The sequence below is a fragment of the Eubalaena glacialis genome, chromosome 8, assembly GCF_028564815.1.
Source record: "Eubalaena glacialis isolate mEubGla1 chromosome 8, mEubGla1.1.hap2.+ XY, whole genome shotgun sequence".
Lineage (NCBI taxonomy): Eukaryota > Metazoa > Chordata > Mammalia > Artiodactyla > Balaenidae > Eubalaena > Eubalaena glacialis.
Window position 1 is genome coordinate 106,277,246 of NC_083723.1, and position 20,352 is coordinate 106,297,597.

At 34.8% G+C, this 20,352-nt stretch overlaps 1 protein-coding gene across 3 annotated transcripts in view; it reads left to right on the top strand.

Moving 5' to 3' along the window:
• KLHDC10 (kelch domain containing 10) overlaps positions 1–20,352 on the top strand; it is a 57,358-nt gene that overhangs the window by 15,809 nt on the left and 21,197 nt on the right. Inside the window, exon 2 of one of the 3 annotated variants that reach the window (XM_061198717.1) lies at positions 11,705–11,791. The exons of the other annotated variants lie outside the window; for them this stretch is intronic. Within the exon in view, the coding sequence (XP_061054700.1) occupies positions 11,705–11,791 (87 nt within the window). The remainder of the gene's footprint in view (positions 1–11,704; positions 11,792–20,352) is intronic. 3 annotated transcript variants of the gene reach the window in all.

Below are 20,352 nucleotides of genomic sequence, written 5' to 3' on the forward strand. Positions count from 1 at the left end.
GTCATTGGAGTTGAATGGTGCTTTTTGAAAAAGTTGTTTCCCTTTTTACCCACAGTAGTTCTTGCCATATGGTTTCATCAGCAAGCTGTCAACTCAGTTAATTTGAATCAGATGTGTAATTGATCAAACCAAAGCCAACCGCAAACATCTTGGTGTCACATAAAATAAATTCCTTAAAACACACACAGACACACAAACTTGATGCAGGAATATGAATTTTATAATGTGAACTGTGTACCTTAGAAAGGGGTAATGTATTTAGCTTTAATAACGTGCATATACAAAAGAAAACACTGAGAAAACCATTCAGAGAGAGAAATAACTACTTAAAGCTACATCAAAATCTTCTATTCAGTTATGATTTTAAGTCCAAAACTGATCTGTGCACTTACAGAAAAAATGTTTCAATGCAAATGTTCTTGTGAAATGTTATCTTTTGAAATTTTTGTTTCTGATTAAAGAATAGCTGTTATTTCTGAATATAATGCTTCATGCAAATGTCTTACTAGAAATCATGTGTACTTTGGCTGTATTCATATCTGGCATTTTTTAGTTTTGCATTTAAGATGTTCTTATTGGCTCTCTGCTTTTTACATAACAGGATTATTATCAGTTTCTCAGGATAGCTTGTTTCTAAATATTAGACTTTTTAAAACAGTTCTTAAAATATCTGGTATTAAAAATTTGTTATTTAGTGAATGTTTTGTTGCTTTTTGCCAGATTTAGTCCAACACAAGTTCTCATTGCCTTTGGTCAAGTCTAGGTATTTTTTTTGGAAGACACTGCAGTTGCCAACAGAAAATGGCTACCTGAGAGAAGGGAAAGTGAGTTCATACAGAACAGCTGTGTCTTCACGTTCAAAACTGATCACTTTTCTAGTTTTAATCAAGGAACAGAATGAATAGCAAAAGTAATAAATGACATTTCTGGATACAGTCATTTAACTATTAGAATTTGCGGATTTCCTTCTCTTTAGTTTCTCAGTTTCACTTGCAGAAATAGGGTGGACTCTGTGCCTCTAAAGAGCTACCCATCTTTGGTGCTCCTTAAAGGAGGCAGGTTGCAAAATTTTAGATCAGCAGGCTTTGTCAAAATGTATTGATTTAAAAATCTGTTTTTCATATTTAATCTCCTACATCTATACTCACCCAGTATATAGTCTTTTTTTTTTTTCTCTCTCAGGGATGTTTTTGGGGAGAGAGGTTATTCTCTGGAAACTCAAGTTATAGAGTACAAGAAATCCAGGAGCAAGAAAAGGTCAAATAATGTAGTCTGGCTCTTTGAGTGAATTATTACTATAAATTTTTATTTCAGTATAATTAAGATTCAAATACATAGTTGTTAGTAACGAAACTGATTGGGTTATTTTCTAGGGTTGTAGGATATATTCTATACGCTTTTTTTGTTTGCTTGTTAATGAAGTTCTGCTTGAGATAAAAAGGAAGGAGGCAATATTGAATTAAGAAAAACAGATCCTTTGGCTATGGTTTACATTTCAAGACAGGCACACATTAACACAACATTGTAAATCAACTATACTTCAATTAAAAAAAAAGAAGACAGGCACATTGACACAGGTAACATAGAGCACAAATGCAGACTTTTTCTTTTAATCTTAAATATGGAAAACAACCTATAAGTAAAAAAAAGTTTTAAGATTGACTTTTTATTTTTCCCTTTTCCCCTCTTCTAAAATTCTTTAGAATCATAAAATACTAAAATTGAAAAAGACATTGTAAGTCATCTTGCCTTATCTTCTAGCCAATGTGGGAATCCTTTCCACAATAGCTCTAATCTTTTTTTTTTAACCTCTATTTTAAAGAGGTCTACTTATTTTGACCTCTTAAATTAATGGGCTGCCTATTTGTGGAGAGAGCTGTCAGATTGTTGCCTCTAATTGTTGCCTTAAATTCAGCTGCAACTTCATGAGTTTCTCCCAGTTGTGTCTTCTGGTAGAATATGGAATAAGGTTATTCCTTCTTCCATTTAACTACCCTTTGAAAACAATTATAACATTCTGGGTCTAAATTCTTTTAATTTTTTAACTTGGAGTCCCTCAATTCACAAGTCTGTGAATAGTCTTCAGAGGATTATATCATATGTAAAATTGTGAGCATATATGTGCATTTTTCTGGGAAGAGAGCCAATAATTCTTATTAGTCTCAATAGAACCCAATTCCCTACCAAAGTTAATATACCAGACCTACTGGGATGGACCTGGTAATCTGCTTTTTTTTGTTTTTGTTTTTATTTTTATATTTTTTAATAAGCTTGCAACGAGCCGTCTAGTCAGCATCCCAGGAACCATTGCACTGGGTAAGTTCTAAGATTCTTAGAGCATTTCGGATTCCACTGAAAATTGTAGAATTTTTAGAGCTTTAGAGACCATCTAGTATACATATAGTTTGTGGTGTGCTTATAGTTAATTTTTCCTATCAAAAGATTAAACTGGTCCCAAAGGGTGGGGTTTTTATTTAAAACTTTATTTCAAAGTCTTGGCAGCCATTCATAAACATTAGGAATGTGATGGTGCTATTTTAAGTCAGGAGTATTCCTAGAATTTTTGTTTGTTAGTCCCGATTTAATATTTTAATCTAACACAGGTTTATGAATTATAATACTTTTTGATTAATTTTTAATTTGTAAAATTTTTAGCCTCTTTCATTTTTACTATTTCTAAGGAAGGATAGTATAACTTAGAATTCAGTCATTTATGAACAGTGGTTTCAGTATCACGTCTGCCTTTTGGAACAGTTTGAGCCTGATACAATTCCTCCTGTGCTTTCTCCCTCCCCCAAAGACAAAACTACTCACCCTACAAGGCTGTTTTTTTTCAGTAAAGTCATACTTGAATAACTAACGATACAAACCAAAATGACAAAGAATATCTTAAGGTTTGAAGATGTCTCTCAATGTGCTGTGATTACTTCATTTTTATAGGAGGAAAGAAGTCTATGATAGGCTATGACTTACTATGGTTTTTATTCTTTTTTTAAATATTTATTTATTTATTTGGTTGCACCAGGTCCTAGTTGTGGCTCACGGGCTCCTTAGTTGCAGCTCGCTGGCTCCTTAGTTGTGGCACATGGGCTCCTTAGTTGAGGCTTGTCAGCTCCTTAGTTGCAGCTCACCAGCTCCTTAGTCACAGCACACAGGCTCCTTATAGCATGCAAACTCTTAGTTGTGGCATGCATGTGGGATCTAGTTCCCTGACCAGGGATCGAACCCGGGGCCCCTGCATTGGGAGCGTGGAGTCCTATCCACTGTGCCACCAGGGAAGTCCCTGGTTTTTATTCTTTTTTTTTTTTTTTTTAATTTATTTTTGTATTTATTTTTGGCTGTGTTGGGTCTTCGTTTCCGCGCGAGGGCTTTCTCTAGTTGCGGCAAGCGAGGGCCACTCTTCATCGCGGTGCGCGGGCCTCTCACTATCGCAGCCTCTCTTGTTGCCGAGCACAGGCTCCAGACGCGCAGGCTCAGTAGTGGCTCATGGGCCCAGTTGCTCCGCGGCATGTGGGATCCTCGCAGACCAGGGCTCGAACCCGTGTCCCCTGCATTGGCAGGCAGATTCTCAACCACTGCGCCACCAGGGAAGCCCTGGTTTGTATTCTTAATTAAGTGGCAGTATAATGATACCTTTGGCTCTTTGTATCGGCGGGTTCCGTATTCATGGATTCAGCCAACCTCGGATCAAAAATATTTGGGGAAAATAAAAGTTCCAAATAGCAAAAATTGAATTTGCTGCACTCCAGCAGTTATTTACAGACCATTTACATTGTATTTACAACACTTACATAGCATTTACATTGTATTAGGTATTATAAGTAATCTAGCGAGGATTTAAAGTATACTGGAGGATGTGCGAGTAGGTTGTATGGAAACACTTAGCTATGTTTTAGAAGAAGGGACTTGAGCATCCTCGGATTTTGGTATCCTCGGGGGTCCTGGAACCAATCCCCAGTGGATACCAAGGGATGACTGTATAATGGAGAATAATACCAGAATCTTGGGAGAGGAGAGCAACTTCTTTAGGGAGCTGGGAGAGTGTACCTTTGGTTGAGAATTACTGCCATAGTATTCATTCATTTAACAAGTATTTATCAAGTGCCTCTGTTAGACATACTTTTTCAGGTCCCAAACTGAATTGTGACTATGAGCATTATTGTGAGTGGTTAAGAGTGATTTGGATCCAGACTGCATGGGTTTGAATCCCAGAGTTTTTACTTGCTTACTTAGCTAAGTGACCTTGGTCAAATTACTTAATCTCTCTATGTCTTAGTTTTCTCATCTGTAAATTGGGGATCATAATTTTATCTAAGAGTTGTGGTGAGGATTTAAATGAGTTCTTAGAACAGTATTTTTATTAAGGAATGCAGCTGTTTTCACACACATAAACATACATATATATAATGCCATGACTAATTAAACCATAACACAGTACAATATTGCACTGTAATTCATATTTTGGTTTGTATTAATTTATACACCACTTTGTTTCAAAAAGGATTTGAGACAGAACCGAAGCCTCCTGAGGAATACTCTATACCCGAGCAGCACAGCAGAACTAAGATATGGGTTCAGATCTTATTTTGAAAGGCAAAGGCAGAAATTTTAAAATGAGTGTATATAAGTGCTAGGAATAGATACTCAATAAATGTTATTTCTCTTATGTTTAAAAGAAAGTCATTCACTTAACAAGTTGGTCACTGCCAGCCCAAAGTGTGCCATGGTGCATGTAGACATAGTTCTGTGAGTACATTGGGCAGCAGAGTGCAGGCTGGATTTTAGTCCCCATTTAGCCACTTGGCATGGAGCTCTCGTGCAGTAAGCAGTCTGCACAACCGTGCAGTGATTCTGAATACAGTGTTAATTTGCTTCTCTTTTGAAATTCTTTATAGATACTGAATTGTATAATGCAATAGGACCATATCACCTAAACCAGAATTCTTAGATCATGTTCTCTATCAATAGTTCTAATTGTTAAAATATTCATAATTGTTTCAGATATATCATTTTGAATGCAATCTGCCCCGTATCAACATAGTCAGGTTTTTTTTTCTCTGCATTTTGGTTTTTATTTATTTAATTTTTCATACTTTTCACTTTGAGGTATTGTAGATTTATAATGCAATTGTAAGAAATAATACAGAGAGATTCATACACCCTTCATCCAGTTTCCCAGATGATAATATCTTGTTACTACTGCACAGTAACACAACCAGGAAATTGACATTGATACCATCAACTTACTTTACTCAGATTTCATTAGTTTTACATGCATTAATTTGTGTGTGTGTCTGTGCATGTGTTTGTATTGAGTTCTGTGTAATTTTATGACATGTATAGATTTGCATGGCCACCTAGACAAGTTATGGAACAGACCCATTTACAAGGGCCCCTCATGTGCCCTTGTTTAGGCACAGCCACCTCCCCCTGGCAAGCCCCTGGCAACCACTAATCTGTTTTCCATCTCTATAATTTTGTGATTTCAATAATGTTATATAAGTGGAATCATGTAACCTTTTGACATTGGCTTTCTTTATTCAGCATAATTCCCTTGAGAGCCATTCAAGTTATTGCCCCCATCAATTGTTAGTTCATTGATAACTGAGTAGTCTGCCATGGTATGGATGAACCACAGTTCATTTACCCATTCTGATTCATTGGAAGGTTGTTGCCAGGTTTTGGCTATTATGAATGAACTTTCTATGAACATTTATTTATTTATTTATTTATTTATTATTTTTTTAATCTTTTTTAAAAAATTAATTTATTTATTTTTGGATGTGTTGTGTCTTCGTTGCTGCACGCGGTCTTTCTCTAGTTGCGGTGAGTGGGGGCTACTCTTTGTTGCGGTGCGTAGGCTTCTCATTGCTGTGGCTTCTCTTGTGGAGCACGGGCTCTGGGCGCACAGGCTTCAGTAGTTGTGGCACACGGGCTCAGTAATTGTGGCTCGCGGGCTCAGTAGTTGTGGCGCACGGGCTTAGGTGCTCTGCGGCATGTGGAATCTTCCCGGACCAGGGCTCGAACCTGTGTCCCCTGCACTGGCAGGCGGATTCTTAACCACTGCGCCACCAGGCAAGTCCCTCTATGAACATTTACGTACAAGGTTTTGTACGTAAAAAAAGGTTTCTTTTTTCCCCCAGTTGGCTTGGTGTTGAATTTTATCAAATGCTTTTTCTGCATTTATTGAGATGATTGCATAGTTTTTCTCTTCATTCTGTTTTTGTGGTGAATTATACTGATTTTTGAATGTTATATCAGCCTCACATTTTTGGAACAAATTTCACTTGGCCATGATGTATTATTCTTTTTATGTAACTTTGATTTGATAATATTTTGTTTAGAATTTCTGTGCCTATGTTTATAAAGGATGTTGACCTGTAGTGATCTTTAATGTCTTTATCAGATTTTGATATCAGGGTTCTACTAGTTTCATAAATGCGTTTCTCTATTCTCTGAAAGCATTTGTGTCTTCTTTAAATGTTTGGAGTGAAGCCATCTTAAATTTTTTACATAATACTTAAATTTATATTTTCTATCAGTATCTGTATTAATCACCTTCTGTATCTTTCTTCTGAACAAGACAAGGACTTTACCATTCACCTGCTTTCCCTTCTCCAGCCCTTCTTCTTACCCTCATAATTATTCCTGTCGGTATCACTGAGATTACGGTTTTGAATGTTAATAAGCTTTTGTGTTTTGTTTTGTTTTCCAGTCAGCACTTATTTAAACTTACTTTACTGATTTCTCTGCTTACTCTTTTCTTATACCTTGATTATTATTCTTGGATTATTTTTTTAAATTCCAGATGTATATCTTTGAGTAATTTGTTCACTAGAACTCTGAGGGAAGCAAAAATTTTGTGTCCTTGTACATTCAAAAATGTCTTGGGAATTCCCTGGCCATCCAGTGATTAGGACTCTGCACTTCCACTGCAGGGGGCACAGATTTGATCCCTGGTCGGGGAACTAAGATCCTGCAAGCCATGTAGCATGGCCAAAAAAAAAAAGAAAGTCTTAATTTCACTCCCACAATTGACTGAGAGTTTGAGTAGATATAGAATTCTAGGTTTAAAAGTATATCTAGTTGTCCCAGGGCCATCTGTTGAAAAGACTATGCTTTCCCCGTTGAGTAATCTTGTCACCCTTGTCAAAAATCAATTGACCATAAGTCTATTCTATGGGGATATATGTATATGAATAGCTGATTCACTATGTTATAAAGCAGAAGCTAACACACCATTGTAAAGCAATTATACTCCAATAAAGATGTTAAAAAAAAATCAATTGACCATAGATACATGGGTTTACTTGTAGACCCTTCAATTTCTGTCCCATTAATATACATGTCTATCCTTATGTCAGGACTACAGTTTTGAATACTGTTATCTTTTTAGTAAGTTTTGACACCAGGAAATGTGAGTCTTCCAATTTAGTTCTTTTTCAAGATTGTTTTGGTTTTCTGGTTTCCTTGTGTTTCTGCATGAAGTTTCAGATTAGCTTGTCCGTTTCTACAAAAAAGGCAGGTGGCGTTTTGATAGTAATTGCTCAATCCCCTTTTATATCTTAACTTCTTAAAATGCTTCCCACCTCTTTTTCCTTCTATACTATATTCTGGTGAATTTCTTGGCTCCATTTGTTAGATTACTAATTTAATTTGTTCCTTATTTTTTTCAGTCCTTAATTAGTTTTTTTATTTAAATGATCAAAATTTAACTTCTAAGAGTTCCAATTTATTTCTTTTAAAATAAATGTATTATCATCTTGCATATCTCAGGACAGTAATTGTACCTAATCTAAGGTTTTATTCTATTTAATTTGTCAACTCTCTTTCTTTGGGTGTGAGTTCTGCTTGTCACATTAATAACTTTTTCATGTTTGAGTCTTGGTTTTGTGGTCATTCACCTTTATTTGAGAGTCCTTGTTAGCCTTCCTGTGAATGTTACATATGTTTATTGCAGCAGGTCTCCACTGACTGTGGGTAGAGATGGAATGTGCAATGAGATAGAGTGTACCAATTGCCAGACTTCTTTAGTGTCTGTCCCCTCTTTTTCCTGGGATTTAATATCCACCCAGGGCTCTGTCCTGTCTTTCTGATCCAAGGGTTTATACTCATTGTTCCTACCTGGGGAGTGACGCCTTTCTTGTTTGATGCCACTGTTCCCATCTAGGAGCAAATTATGTACCTCTATTCTATAATGCTTGAACCAAAATGGTAGATGGTGGGAGAGGTTGACCTGCTTTGTAACTTCCATGCCACCCCCTAACCAGTTATGCTGTAAATTCTATAAATTATTTCAGTTCTTTCTGCTGTCTTCCACCTGTGGGCTTAGTTTACTCTGAGGGCTGTTCAGATCACTTGCAGTAGCCCTCTGCTCTGGGTGTATAGCACTGTGGTTTCCTTCTTTAAGCTGATTCTGTCAGCCTTACATCTTTCAGTGATTGACTAAGACCATTTCTTGCTTTCTTTTGATTATAGTTTTTTTTTTTTTTTAAATGGCTTTTGTGTTACTTGTGGGGCTTTGGGGAGAGGGGAGCTTGCTTGCAGTGTGCTCAGCCTCCCATCTTGACTGTCAATGACTATGTCATATTTATAGTGAAATAAATAAAAAGGAAAAATTGAAAAGCTAGCAAAAAATAAAATATTGATGAAATGATTGAAAAAATTATGGTTTTGAAGAGTATAAGCAATCACAAATGAACATTGGCATTCAAATATATAAAAATTAAAGCTTCAAGAACAAAACTTCAGGAATATATTTACATGAAATTGGAGAGGCATATATATGCTATGTTGCTGGTTTCTCTTTTTTTTCTGCTCTTTGGCTGAAGGAAGAAAACATGGATTCTGAAGTTAGTGCCTACTTTGCGTGAATAACCTCTGTAGAGTCAACATTAGCCTATGCCTGTGACAGACTTAACGTTGGTTGCTGAGAGAAAAGTAGGCCAAAGATGTTTGACAGAGCTCTGAGAAAACATCAAAAAGGATTTTTGATTACAACTTTGGTTCAGTAATTTTCAGTATTACTCCCTCACTGTTATCTAAATTTGTTTTATATTTTTCCATTATAAAACAATATATATCTTAGAATTTTTGGATAATATAAAAGGGGTGATAATCCTCAACCTGAATCATAACCATTGTTAATACCTTGGTATGTTTCTTTACAGTATTTTCTTATCATAGCTTCAAAAAAAATTAAAGTAATATGGTATTGTTTTTTTTTCCAGTCCAAAAGTAATGCCTACTCAATGAGAAAGCTTGGAAAATAAACACCAGCACTAAGGAGAAAAAAACAAAATCACTCATAATAACTGCCCAAAGATATCCACAATTAAAATTTGATGTACATCCTGCCTGTATTTTTCATGAATATATACTTTTTTCTTTGTTGATATGGTATCATGCGCTGCTACTATTTTGTACCTTGCACCTTTCATTTGCAATATATTGTGAATGTTTTCTCATGTTAGTAAATATTCTTGTATGTACTTTTTTTAGTGGTGCGTAGAATATGAATATATTTAAATATGTTTATTTAGCATACTTAACCATCTCCCTATCATTGGACACTGAAAGTGTTTCTAATTTTCTGCCATTATAAATAATATCGTAGTGTGTATCTTTGTCCATACATCTTTCCATGCATCTATGATTATTTCTTTAGGAATAAATTCCTAGAAGTGGAATAGCTGGGTCAAAGGGTATGTACATTTTAATGCTTTTGATACATAAAAATGTCAAATTTTAAGCTAATCACTTGTTATATTCTGTCTTGTATTGCTATCTAATTGTTTTATGTGTTTGTCTTGTCTCCCTAATTAGAATATAAACTTCTTGAGGGCAAGGGAAGTTTCTTATACATCCTATGTATCCTTTGATAGTGTGGTGGACAATGTTGGACTTATGAGTGATCGACAAATATTGTATTGATTTAAAGCTGTGCTTCTCCAGTCTTTGGATGCCATAAACCTATAAATTTAAATATATGTATATTTTGGGGATACACATAGGCTTGCAAATTTTTTATTTTTCCAAGAAAGTATATTAAAAAACAAAATCAAGTACCATATTCTATCACCTTCATCTCTTAAAAGAAGATTTAATAACAAAAGTTTCTAATTTCTGAAAAAAGGACAGACTTTTAAATGGAACATTTTAGCATTTTAAAAAACTCATTGGCTTGTCCATATTTTTCTCATTTTGTGTTGGACTGGTGAATCGTCACCTTAGCCCACCAGTGGTCTGTAGACCAGCATTTGGGAACTACTGATTTAAAAGACTTGGAGGATTAATAGATAAACCCTTTTGCAACCCTTCTGCAAAATAATTCTTTCCCTTGCTCACAAGTCTGTCTCCGCCACAATATTAAGTATACATGTGCAGGTAATGCTATTTCATTACACTGAATTTATGTATCTCTATGTACAAGTGCTATAGTAAACAGACCAGACCTTGCTGATGAACATCTCAGATATTTCCAATTGCCAAAACCAAAAACTATATATGCTTTCCAAGGAATCTGAGACAGGTTAAGTGTGGTATAGTAGAAAGAAGGCAGGTGTTAGAGTCAAACTGCCCAGGCTTGACTCCTGGCTTTGGCATTAAGTCACTTAATTTTTTTTTAGCTTCCTTACTTGTAAAATTAAGATGATAATATCTTCCTCAAAGTGTTTTTATAGCCCCTGTTATAGCAATTACTTCACTGTAATGTAATTATTAGTTTAGGCATCTGCCTTCCTCACAAGACCATGAGTTCTTGAGGCTAGGAGTCATATCCTCCTTTGGCTACTGTGGAGCCTAGTCTAGGGCTCAAAGCATAGCAGGTGCTTAATGAAATGACTGTTGAATCCATACAGGGTTGTTGTGAGGATCAAATGAGATAATACTTGTAGAAGCTCTTTGTAAACTTTAAATTCTGTACCGGTGTTAATTGTTTTTATTGCTTGTAAGAGCTGTCTTTGGGAGCTATCAAACCTTTGGGAAGAGACAAAATTATCCCATTTAACACTTCTACTATGCTTTGCATTTTTCTTCTATGTTATAAGAAAACAAGTTTTAATTGGGGTTATTGTGCAGTTAATTTGCTTCCTGTGAAGGCAGAGGAATTTCCTTTTTTTTCTCCCCCCACAGTGGAAGTGTCACGATATTAAATGTTTGTTTTACTTGGTTGCTACCACAAAATTTTAATTATAGCACGATCAGCTTATTTCATATTTAAAGAATGGTGCCCATTGCTTTATCCTCTTAACCATATAACTGATAAAAGAATACCAAACCTGGAAGAGAACAGGAGCCTACGTTATGCCAAATTAATTTTAGTCAGAGCTCCCTTTTTAACATTCACCGACTTGTAAAAATGTCATCGTTTCTAATCTGTTTATAAAGCTCCTGGTGAATTTTTGCCACAAGATGGCATTGGTGATTATTGAATGCATGTCTGTTGAACCAGAATTCCGAAAAATGGTGCACATAATTGTTCTTATTCTTTTGGGGATGAGTTGAAAACCTTCATCACTGCTTATATATTAATTAAATTTTGTTTTGACTTCCAAAACAGGGTTAAATACTACTTTACATCACTTCTTTCTGTATTCAAGTATTGTTTTGTTTCCTGTTTTTCTGTCTTTATAACTACAGTTACTATGTATTATTTACCATGTGTTGTATGTGTCTGACTTATTGCTGATAATTGTGGTAACAGGTAAGAAGAAAATACGATGGGACCCAGTTAGGAGGCGCTTCATTCAGTCCTGTCCCATCATAAGGATCCCTAACAGGTTTTTGAGAGGTGGGTGATAACTAGCAAGAGATCTGTGCTTCATATGGGTTAAAGGGAACTTTGAATGAATTTTCTAAACTCAAAACTCTGGTTTTTAAAAATTGTCTAAACAGCTAAAATTGGATGAAAGAAAATCTATAATTTAATTTTAAACCTGTGTTTCATAGTGACCACTGTTGGAATTGTAATTATAAGTTTTAGGAAGTTAGAATCACTTAATGTGTATTAGGTGGTAGAAATAAATCATCTCGTTGATGTCAGTATTATTCCACTGTAAACATATTAAAAAGAACTTTGAAAAATTTATAAAATATGGGGTATGGGAAATAATTTTCTAAATATGATTTTAAGAAATAAATAAAATTTATGTGACTATAAAACTAAAAACCTCATGTCAGAAACCATAAATAAAAAGATAAAAGGGGGAAATATTTGTAACAAATGGTTAATATCATGAATATATAAAGAGCTCTTGTAAATCAATAGTTTAAAAACAAATACCCACTAGAAAAATAGGTAAAAGAACATGAATAATCAATTTGTAAAAAAGAAAGATCAATAAATATGAACAAATGTTTATTTTCACTATTGTTATAAACATAATTAAAATAATGTTATCATTTTTACCTATTAGATTGGCAAAGACTAAAAATAAGAATACTCAGTGTTGCAAGGGTATGGGGAAATGAAGCTCATATATTGGAGGAAGTGTAAATTTGACACAGCCTTTCTGGATTTAATTTGGCAATATGTATCAAAAGCCTTGAAAATGTTCACATCCTTTGACCTAGTAATTCTTACTTTTAGAAATGTTTCATTCTTTCTATTTTTTACTTCTTCTAGTAAAACATACTCCCTACTGAAAAAAGAAAATCTCAGAAGAGGGTTGAACACTCTGGTTCATACTATTTTTCTAGATATAATAAATTGTCAGACAAGCGTTTTTAATGTTATAGTTTAGACCTTATTATTTATAAGCCAGTGTATCTAATTTTGACTGAAGAGATTATTTTAAAAAAAAACGAAAAGACTAGAAAAAAGACCTGCAGCTGCTAAAGATGTTTCTATATCTAGTGCCTAACCTATTTTTAGCGGCCAAGGTCCAGATCGTGAAAAAAATAAAATCTAGCCTAAATGGGTCAAGATAAGATACTTAGGGTGCTATGCTACCTTTTATTTTATTTCATTTTATTTTATTTTATTTTATCATTTGACCGCGCCGTGTGGCTTGTGGGATCTTAGTTCCCTGACCAGGGATTGAACCCGGGCCATGGAAGTGAAGAGACCAAGTACTAACCACTAGACCGCCAGGGAATTCCTGCTATGCTACCTTTTAGCATAAATAATTTTATTGATAGAAACTAATAGGTAATTTTAGTGTTATGTGACAAAAAAACCATTGTGCACACGTAGCCAAGCAGTACATCTAATTTGATAAAGTTTTTTCTTTTTTCTATTTAAAAATTAGAATGCTAATTTTTTGATTTACAATGAGAAGGCTAACTTGGGGGCTGACTAAATTTAAGTATAATTAAGAAATTGTTTAATTAGGATGTAAAATTCAGTATAATACCAGTTTTGTACAAATATAAACATAAAAAACAAAGGAAATAGTGAAATAACATTATATCTGGATGGTGGGATTTTATTTTCTTTATATTCTCTGTTTTTCAATATTTTAATCATGGAAAAAAGAGATTAGCACAGGTAAGTTTCATATCTTTGGTTATTTTCATAAGCCCTAAATTGCCTCCAAAAATTGCTGAGGAAGATGGTCTCTGACAGTGCTGAGAAGAGTGAGGCGGGAGTAAACTCAGCATTAGCAACAGCAAGATCACCAGTGACCGCTTCTGAATCAGTGGCCTTGTCTTAGTCCTCACCTTCTTTGACCTGTTTGTAATGTCTGATCTGTTGACCACCTGTACCTTCTTAAAGTTTTCTCTTCTTTTGGGTTATACTTTGCTGTACAATCTGAGATGTTTTCTTCCTGCCTCTTTGATTGTTCATTCTGTTTCCTTTACTGGCTTCTTTCTTCCTACTCACTAAAGATGGGTATTGCTCCAACGTTCTGTCCTCTCCATTATCTCCTTTGGTTATCTCATCAGATTTCACAGACTTAACTAACCTCGTTCGTTCGTTCGTTCACGCTTTCATTCTTTCAGTATTTTTTGATTGCCTCCTGTGTAACAGGCTTTGTGCTAGTTCAATCATCTAGATTATAGAGAATCCAGTAAAGAAACAATTACAGAATAATTTGAGTGTAATTCTTTGTGATAAGTGTCCTGATGAGGTAGTGTGGTATAGGAGCACACAGAAGAGGTACCTGACTCAGCATGTGGGAAGGACAGGGGAAGATAAGTAGCCATCAGGATGACTTTTCAGAAGAAATGTATTGAGTAGTCTGAGTATGTGTTAACAGGGGAAGGTTGGAACATCTCAAACCACAAGGACCAAACAGCTTAAATAAAGGCAGTTAGGCAAAACAGAGCACGGTCTTTCAGAGAACTGTAGGAAGTTCGGCAGAGTGGGAAAGAGTGTGGAAAGAAGAAGCTGGAGAGGGCCCAGATCAAGTGGAGCACCACCCAAGGGGAGTTTTTAGGATCAGTTTATTTAATTAATGAAGAGATTTAATTGGAAGACCAGTTAGGGTTATTAGAGTTATCAAGGTGAGAAATGATAGAGGCTGCAACTGAGGTAGTTATATTTAGTAGGAATAGAGAGTAGGTAATTGATTTGAAATATAAGGAGGTGGAATTAGATGAGACTTGATGACCAATTCAAGAGGAGGGAAAAGTCAAGAAAGCTTCCAGCTTTCTGTGTGGACCATTTTCTCTTTACCAGGTATTATATAGATGGATGGAAGAGCAGATTGAGGGAAAAAATGATAAATTCAGTTTAATCTCCCCAAGCCAATAATAGCATATCCTTGAACACTCAGTCTATGAGTTATTTCTAGAGAAACCTCCTTAGAAGGCTTGTCTCTTTGTTTTGATTGCACCCTCTGTGTATCTGCCTGTATCATAACACTTACCACACTGAATTATAGTCATTTGTTTACTTGTTCCTGCCTGCCATAGACTGTAAGCTCTGTAAGGGCAGGGACAGTGGAACAGTGCCTTTCATTTATTTATCTCCAGTTTGTAGCACAGTGCATGTAGTAGGTATATCATATGTATTTGAGTTGAACTGAATTATTTGTAAGGCTGCTGTCAGGGAATAGGATGGGACTAAAATTTTAGTACATTCTCAACTTCTCTCTGGTGGTGGTGACAGTAAACTAATAAGTTGCTGAGAATACGAAAATGCTATTTAGTGTTTACTTAGATTTTTAAAACAACTTATCTATACTTTTGAAATTGCCACTTTCAAGCCTCTCATTTTGGGACTCCTACACATTATCTCTTTTGATTCTGATTAAACAGTTTCATAGGGCTCATTTTCTGTCGCTAGATTCCTTCGCTAGATCCTGCATATTCTCTAAAAGATGTTGCTACCCATTATAAGTGGTGTGAAAACAATATCAGTATAGTGAAAACAGTGTGTTTTCATTACAAAATGATAGACCAATTACACCCATTTACCCTCCCATACTTCTCACTTATTACTGAAAATGACAAAGCAGACCTACAAAAAAGAATGAATCATAATTATATTGAAAAACAGAAAAGGGAGGCTTTGAAGCCAGATTACCTATGTCTGAATCCAGGCTGTGCCATTTACCAACTGTGTGACTTTAGACAAGTTGCTTGTTCTTTTTTTTTTTTTTTTGCCTCAGTTTCCTCATCTGTAAAATTAGGATGATGATAATAGTACCAACCTCCTAGGTTTGTTGTGAGTATCGAGAGGTAATATGTGCAAAGCACTTAGAAGAGTTTTTACGTCTAGCCAATGTGTTTTTTTCCGTAATTGAAAACTTTTATTTATCAGAAACAAAGTCAGCATAACAAGCCAAATTAATTGCCTTAACTCTAGCTTGTCAACTAGCTAAAGACCAGGATAACAAATATTTATACTGACAGTCTGTTTAGCCAATGTTGACTTAATGTTAGCTGCTGTCATTCTTGCTATTGTTATAATACCAGAAAATTTGAGGAATTTCAGGGTAACAGAAAGCAGTTGGAATTCTAATGATTGAGAAACCAGAACAGAATAAAATGCAACCCCAAATAGGTACTCCTGCTGCATGCTGGAAATCAGTTAATTTCTTAAAGAGCTCCTTTCCTGAAACTCAAGCCTAGAATCAGCAAGTGTAGGAGGAGGGAGCAGGTAGGGGGAAGATGGAACATCAGGGCAAATAATTAAGGGACTGCCTTCAGAACTGTCATTTCTCCTACTTCTCTCCCTCCCTCCCTGGCAATGGCATTAGTTCTAAGATAAAGCTCTAAGAACAGCTCTTCAAGCAAAGTAGCGGATTTGTTTAGGGGGTGTTGAACAGGCAGTGCTTTCATGGACTGGGATTGGAAAGAGTGTGCGCACAAAGCAGAGCTTTAGGTAATGGACCTCCACAATAGATTGGATGAGGAGGGTGGAATAGGGGGAGGAGAAGAAAGCAAACTCCACCGAGGACTGATGTACGTTAAATGACCATGCTAGCAAAATGCAGCCTTCCTTATTTTAGAAAAACTGCTTTTTCTCCACTTCTGAAGAGAAACCTGTCTGTGAGTGTACCACTTACCTGCAGACACCCATAATCAAACACATCTCCCATTTGGAGGTTTGGAGACAGAGTAATACAACTGTGGAGGAAATTCATTATCTCTTAGAATACTAATCAATGTAGTCCTTCATTTATTAATATGAATCAGTGATCAAGGCTTACCAGACATTTGAGGGAAACTAAACTTGTTCTGATCACAGCAGGTTTCGTCAGAGTCAAGAGAGAATTGGGTCCACAAATAAAAAGACAACTGCCGTGCAAAAAAAAGGAATGGTTAAGGAATTAGTTCCATATTGAAACTTGCTGAGATAAAGATGCAGTTGGAGGATTAAATGATACACAGGCTTAAGACCAAATTTTACAAAAATAAAGTAGAGGAGATTTACAGACCGTAAAGCAAGAGGACAAAAAAGAGAAAGTACATGAGGAAAATTATACTTTGAGGGTAGATCTAAGTGATCCAGTATCCATTTTATAGAGTTACATAAGGAAAGACAGTGGAAGAGAGAAAATAAAGAAATAAAGAATATTTCCCTATGCTGAAGAAAGACTCTCGAGTTTTCAAGTATAAAGGGCCCACCAAGGAACAAGCTAGAAAAATGTAAAAGCAAAAAGCATCTATCTGTACATTACTGAAGTACCTATGATTCCAGAGATAGAAAACAGGCTACATAGAAAGACTCAAGACTGAGATTGCTCACCTGCAACATAGTTTGCTAGAAGATAAGTGCCTTCAGTGTTCTGAGGGAAAATTATTTTGAACACAGAACTGTACCCAGCCTCACTAATATTTAAATGTTTAAATGGAGGTCAAAATAAATAAGAACTCTGAAAGTTTATGAACACACCCTTTTTGAGAAAATTACTTGAAGAGGTGTTCCCAGTAAAATGAAAAACAAATCCAAGAAAGAGGAAGGTTTGGGCACAAGAAGCAGTAGTGTACAAAAAAAGCAGAAAAACTTAGAGTTGTGTCTAAATACAGGGACTGTGAAGCCTGGTATAATTGATAAGAAAAGTTTTCTAAATATATAGAAGAATAATGTAAATCTAGTATATGTGTATGTGTGTGTATGTATATATATATAACATTCTGTAACTAACATTTCAGATGATTTAAACAAACTGGGGATAGGAAGAAAGTAAAACTCTGCTAAAGATCTTTTAATTTTTCATTTTAGAATTTCTAGGTGTAATATATGCTTATTAAAATTCAAATAATATGGAAATATATAGGGTGAAAAATGAACGTCCTTATCTTAAGCATATATAACAAATTTGTATAAATCAATAAGAAAAAGACATCTCAGTACAAGAATGTATAAAAGGCTTGAGCAGGCACTTCCCAAAAGGATCAATCCAGTTGGCCAACAAACATGAAAAGGTGCTCAACCTCATTAGTAATGAGATAGATGCATGTTAAAACCACAGTGAGCTAGGTCTACAAACTCACAGGAATTGCTAAATTAAAAAGACTGATGATACTAATACTAAATATTTTGTAACCAGTTTGGCCTTTATCTAGTAAAGGTAAAGATTTCCATACATTATGACTCAGAAATTCCATTTCTACATTTATAGCCAACAAATATGGGCCCCTGTACACCTGAAAACATGTACAAAAACGTTTATAGCAGCATTAAGAGCCACTAATTTGAACAACCCAAATGTCCATTCACGCAACATAGACTGGATAAATTGTGGTATATATTCATACAAAGAAATACTATTTGGCAATGGAAATGGACAGACTGCCTCTAACCCCAGCAACGTGGATGAATCTCAGAAACATGATTTTGAATGAAAGATCCCATAAAGGAAACATACTATATCATTCTATACAAATACACTTCAAAACTAGGCCCAAATAAACAATATTGTTTAAGGATGCATACTTAGGTATAATAAAGCTATTAAAAGAAAGCAGGTTTTATGATTACCATAAAAATCAGGAAATAGGTTTCCTCTGGAAGTGAAGGCAGTGGGATGGAGAGGGTTGTGATCAAAAGGGGCAGGTAAGAGGGCATCTGTGTGCTGGCAGTATTCTATTTTTTGACCTGGATGATGATGACATGTTACCTTTCTGATAATTTATTAAACTATACATTTAAAATTATGTATGTTCCTATACATGTGTTATATTTCATAATAAAAGAGGTTAAATTAAAAAAGCAAGGTCCCATTTCGCATCTTTACTCCTCACCTTATTCCCCTTTCCAGAAGTAACCACTGTTAATAGCCAAATTTCTTTCCAGACGTGGTTTACTCTTACTGTTGTTAGAGAAATACAAATTTATGGGTTTTTAAAAAATATTAGGGGTAATAGTATGTAGATCTCCCTAGGGAAAAAGGAAAGGAAAAAAGAAAGCTTGATTATTTCAGTAAAATTAGAAAAGTGGGAAAATGAAATAATAAGAAAGAATGGTTAAAAAAATATATATATATGATGGCAGGGATAAATCTAAATAAAAATAGAAATTAAGATCAAATTGGGTTTATCTGTGGAATGTATTTAGTACTTTAAAAGGTTAAAAGAAACAGTTTGATTTTTCTGTTACCAAAAGCATTTAATAAAATTTGATACTCAGTGTGTTCATTTTATTAAAATGCATCAAGCTATACTCTTATGATACATGTACTTCTCTATACATACGTTTTAATAAAGACTTTATTTTAAACCATTCCTGGTTAAGAAAAAAATTTGTAGGCATCCAGGAATGAAAGAAATTTTATTTTACTGATAGACTATCTACAAGAAACCAATAGCAAATATCATATATAATAGTGAAACATTACCAATATCCTCATTAAAAATGTAAAAAACAAGACAAAAATGCCCATTATCATCTCCACTATTCAACCTTGTTCTGGAGGTTTCAGCCAATACAATGAAGAAAAAAATAAAAGGTACATATATTGGAAAGAAAGAGCTGAAAGTTGTCTTTAATAACAGGATGATATGATTGTCTTAATGTAAAATTCAAGATAATTAACTAATGATAACTAATATTAGAGTTTAGAAAATTGGCTGGATAAAATTTAAACTTGCAAAGATAAATTACTTTCCTGTATATTAACAATAAGCAATTAAAAAATAAAAGAGATATCTATTCACAATTATATAGAAAATGATAAGGTACTTAGGAATAAAAAACAAGAAGAAAATAATGAAACTATACTGATGATATCAAAAAGATGAGGATAAATGGCTAGAGACTATATTCCTTCATGGGTCATCTCAAGTAAAATCCTCAAGGGACTTGCTTAAAATTTAGTTTTAAATTTTAGTCTGACATAATTTCAGACTTACAGAGAAGTTACAAGAATGGTAAAAAAATTGTCCTGTATTCACCCAGGTCCCCCAGATGTTAACATTTGATCACATTTGCTTTATCCTGCTCCCTCTCTCTCTCCTCTCCTCTCCTCTTCCCTTTCTCCCCTCGCTATCTGTAATACATATGCATATACATATTGTTTTTCTGTTTGAACCACTTGAGATTAAGCGGCAGACACTATGCTCCTTTACCCCTAAATATTTTGGTGTTTGTTCCTGGAGAACAGATATTCTCTTATGTAACTGCAGAGCAAGTACCAAAATTGAGAAATTAACACTATTAACACTATAAATAATGGATTAAATTAACATTATCATCAGATTTACAGACCTCATTTCAGATTTTGCCAATTATTCCAATAATGTCCATAATAAAGTCCCGGAATCATGTGTTGCATTCAGTTCTTATGTATCTTTAGCCTTGATATTTTTGAACAGTAGGGACTAGTCATATTGTAGAATTTCTTTTAGTTTGGGTTTGTCTTGTGTTTTTTCATGATTACGTTCAGCTTATACATTTTTGGCTGGAATACTGCGGAAGTAATGCTGTGTTCATTTCACTGCACATGATGTTGATTTGTC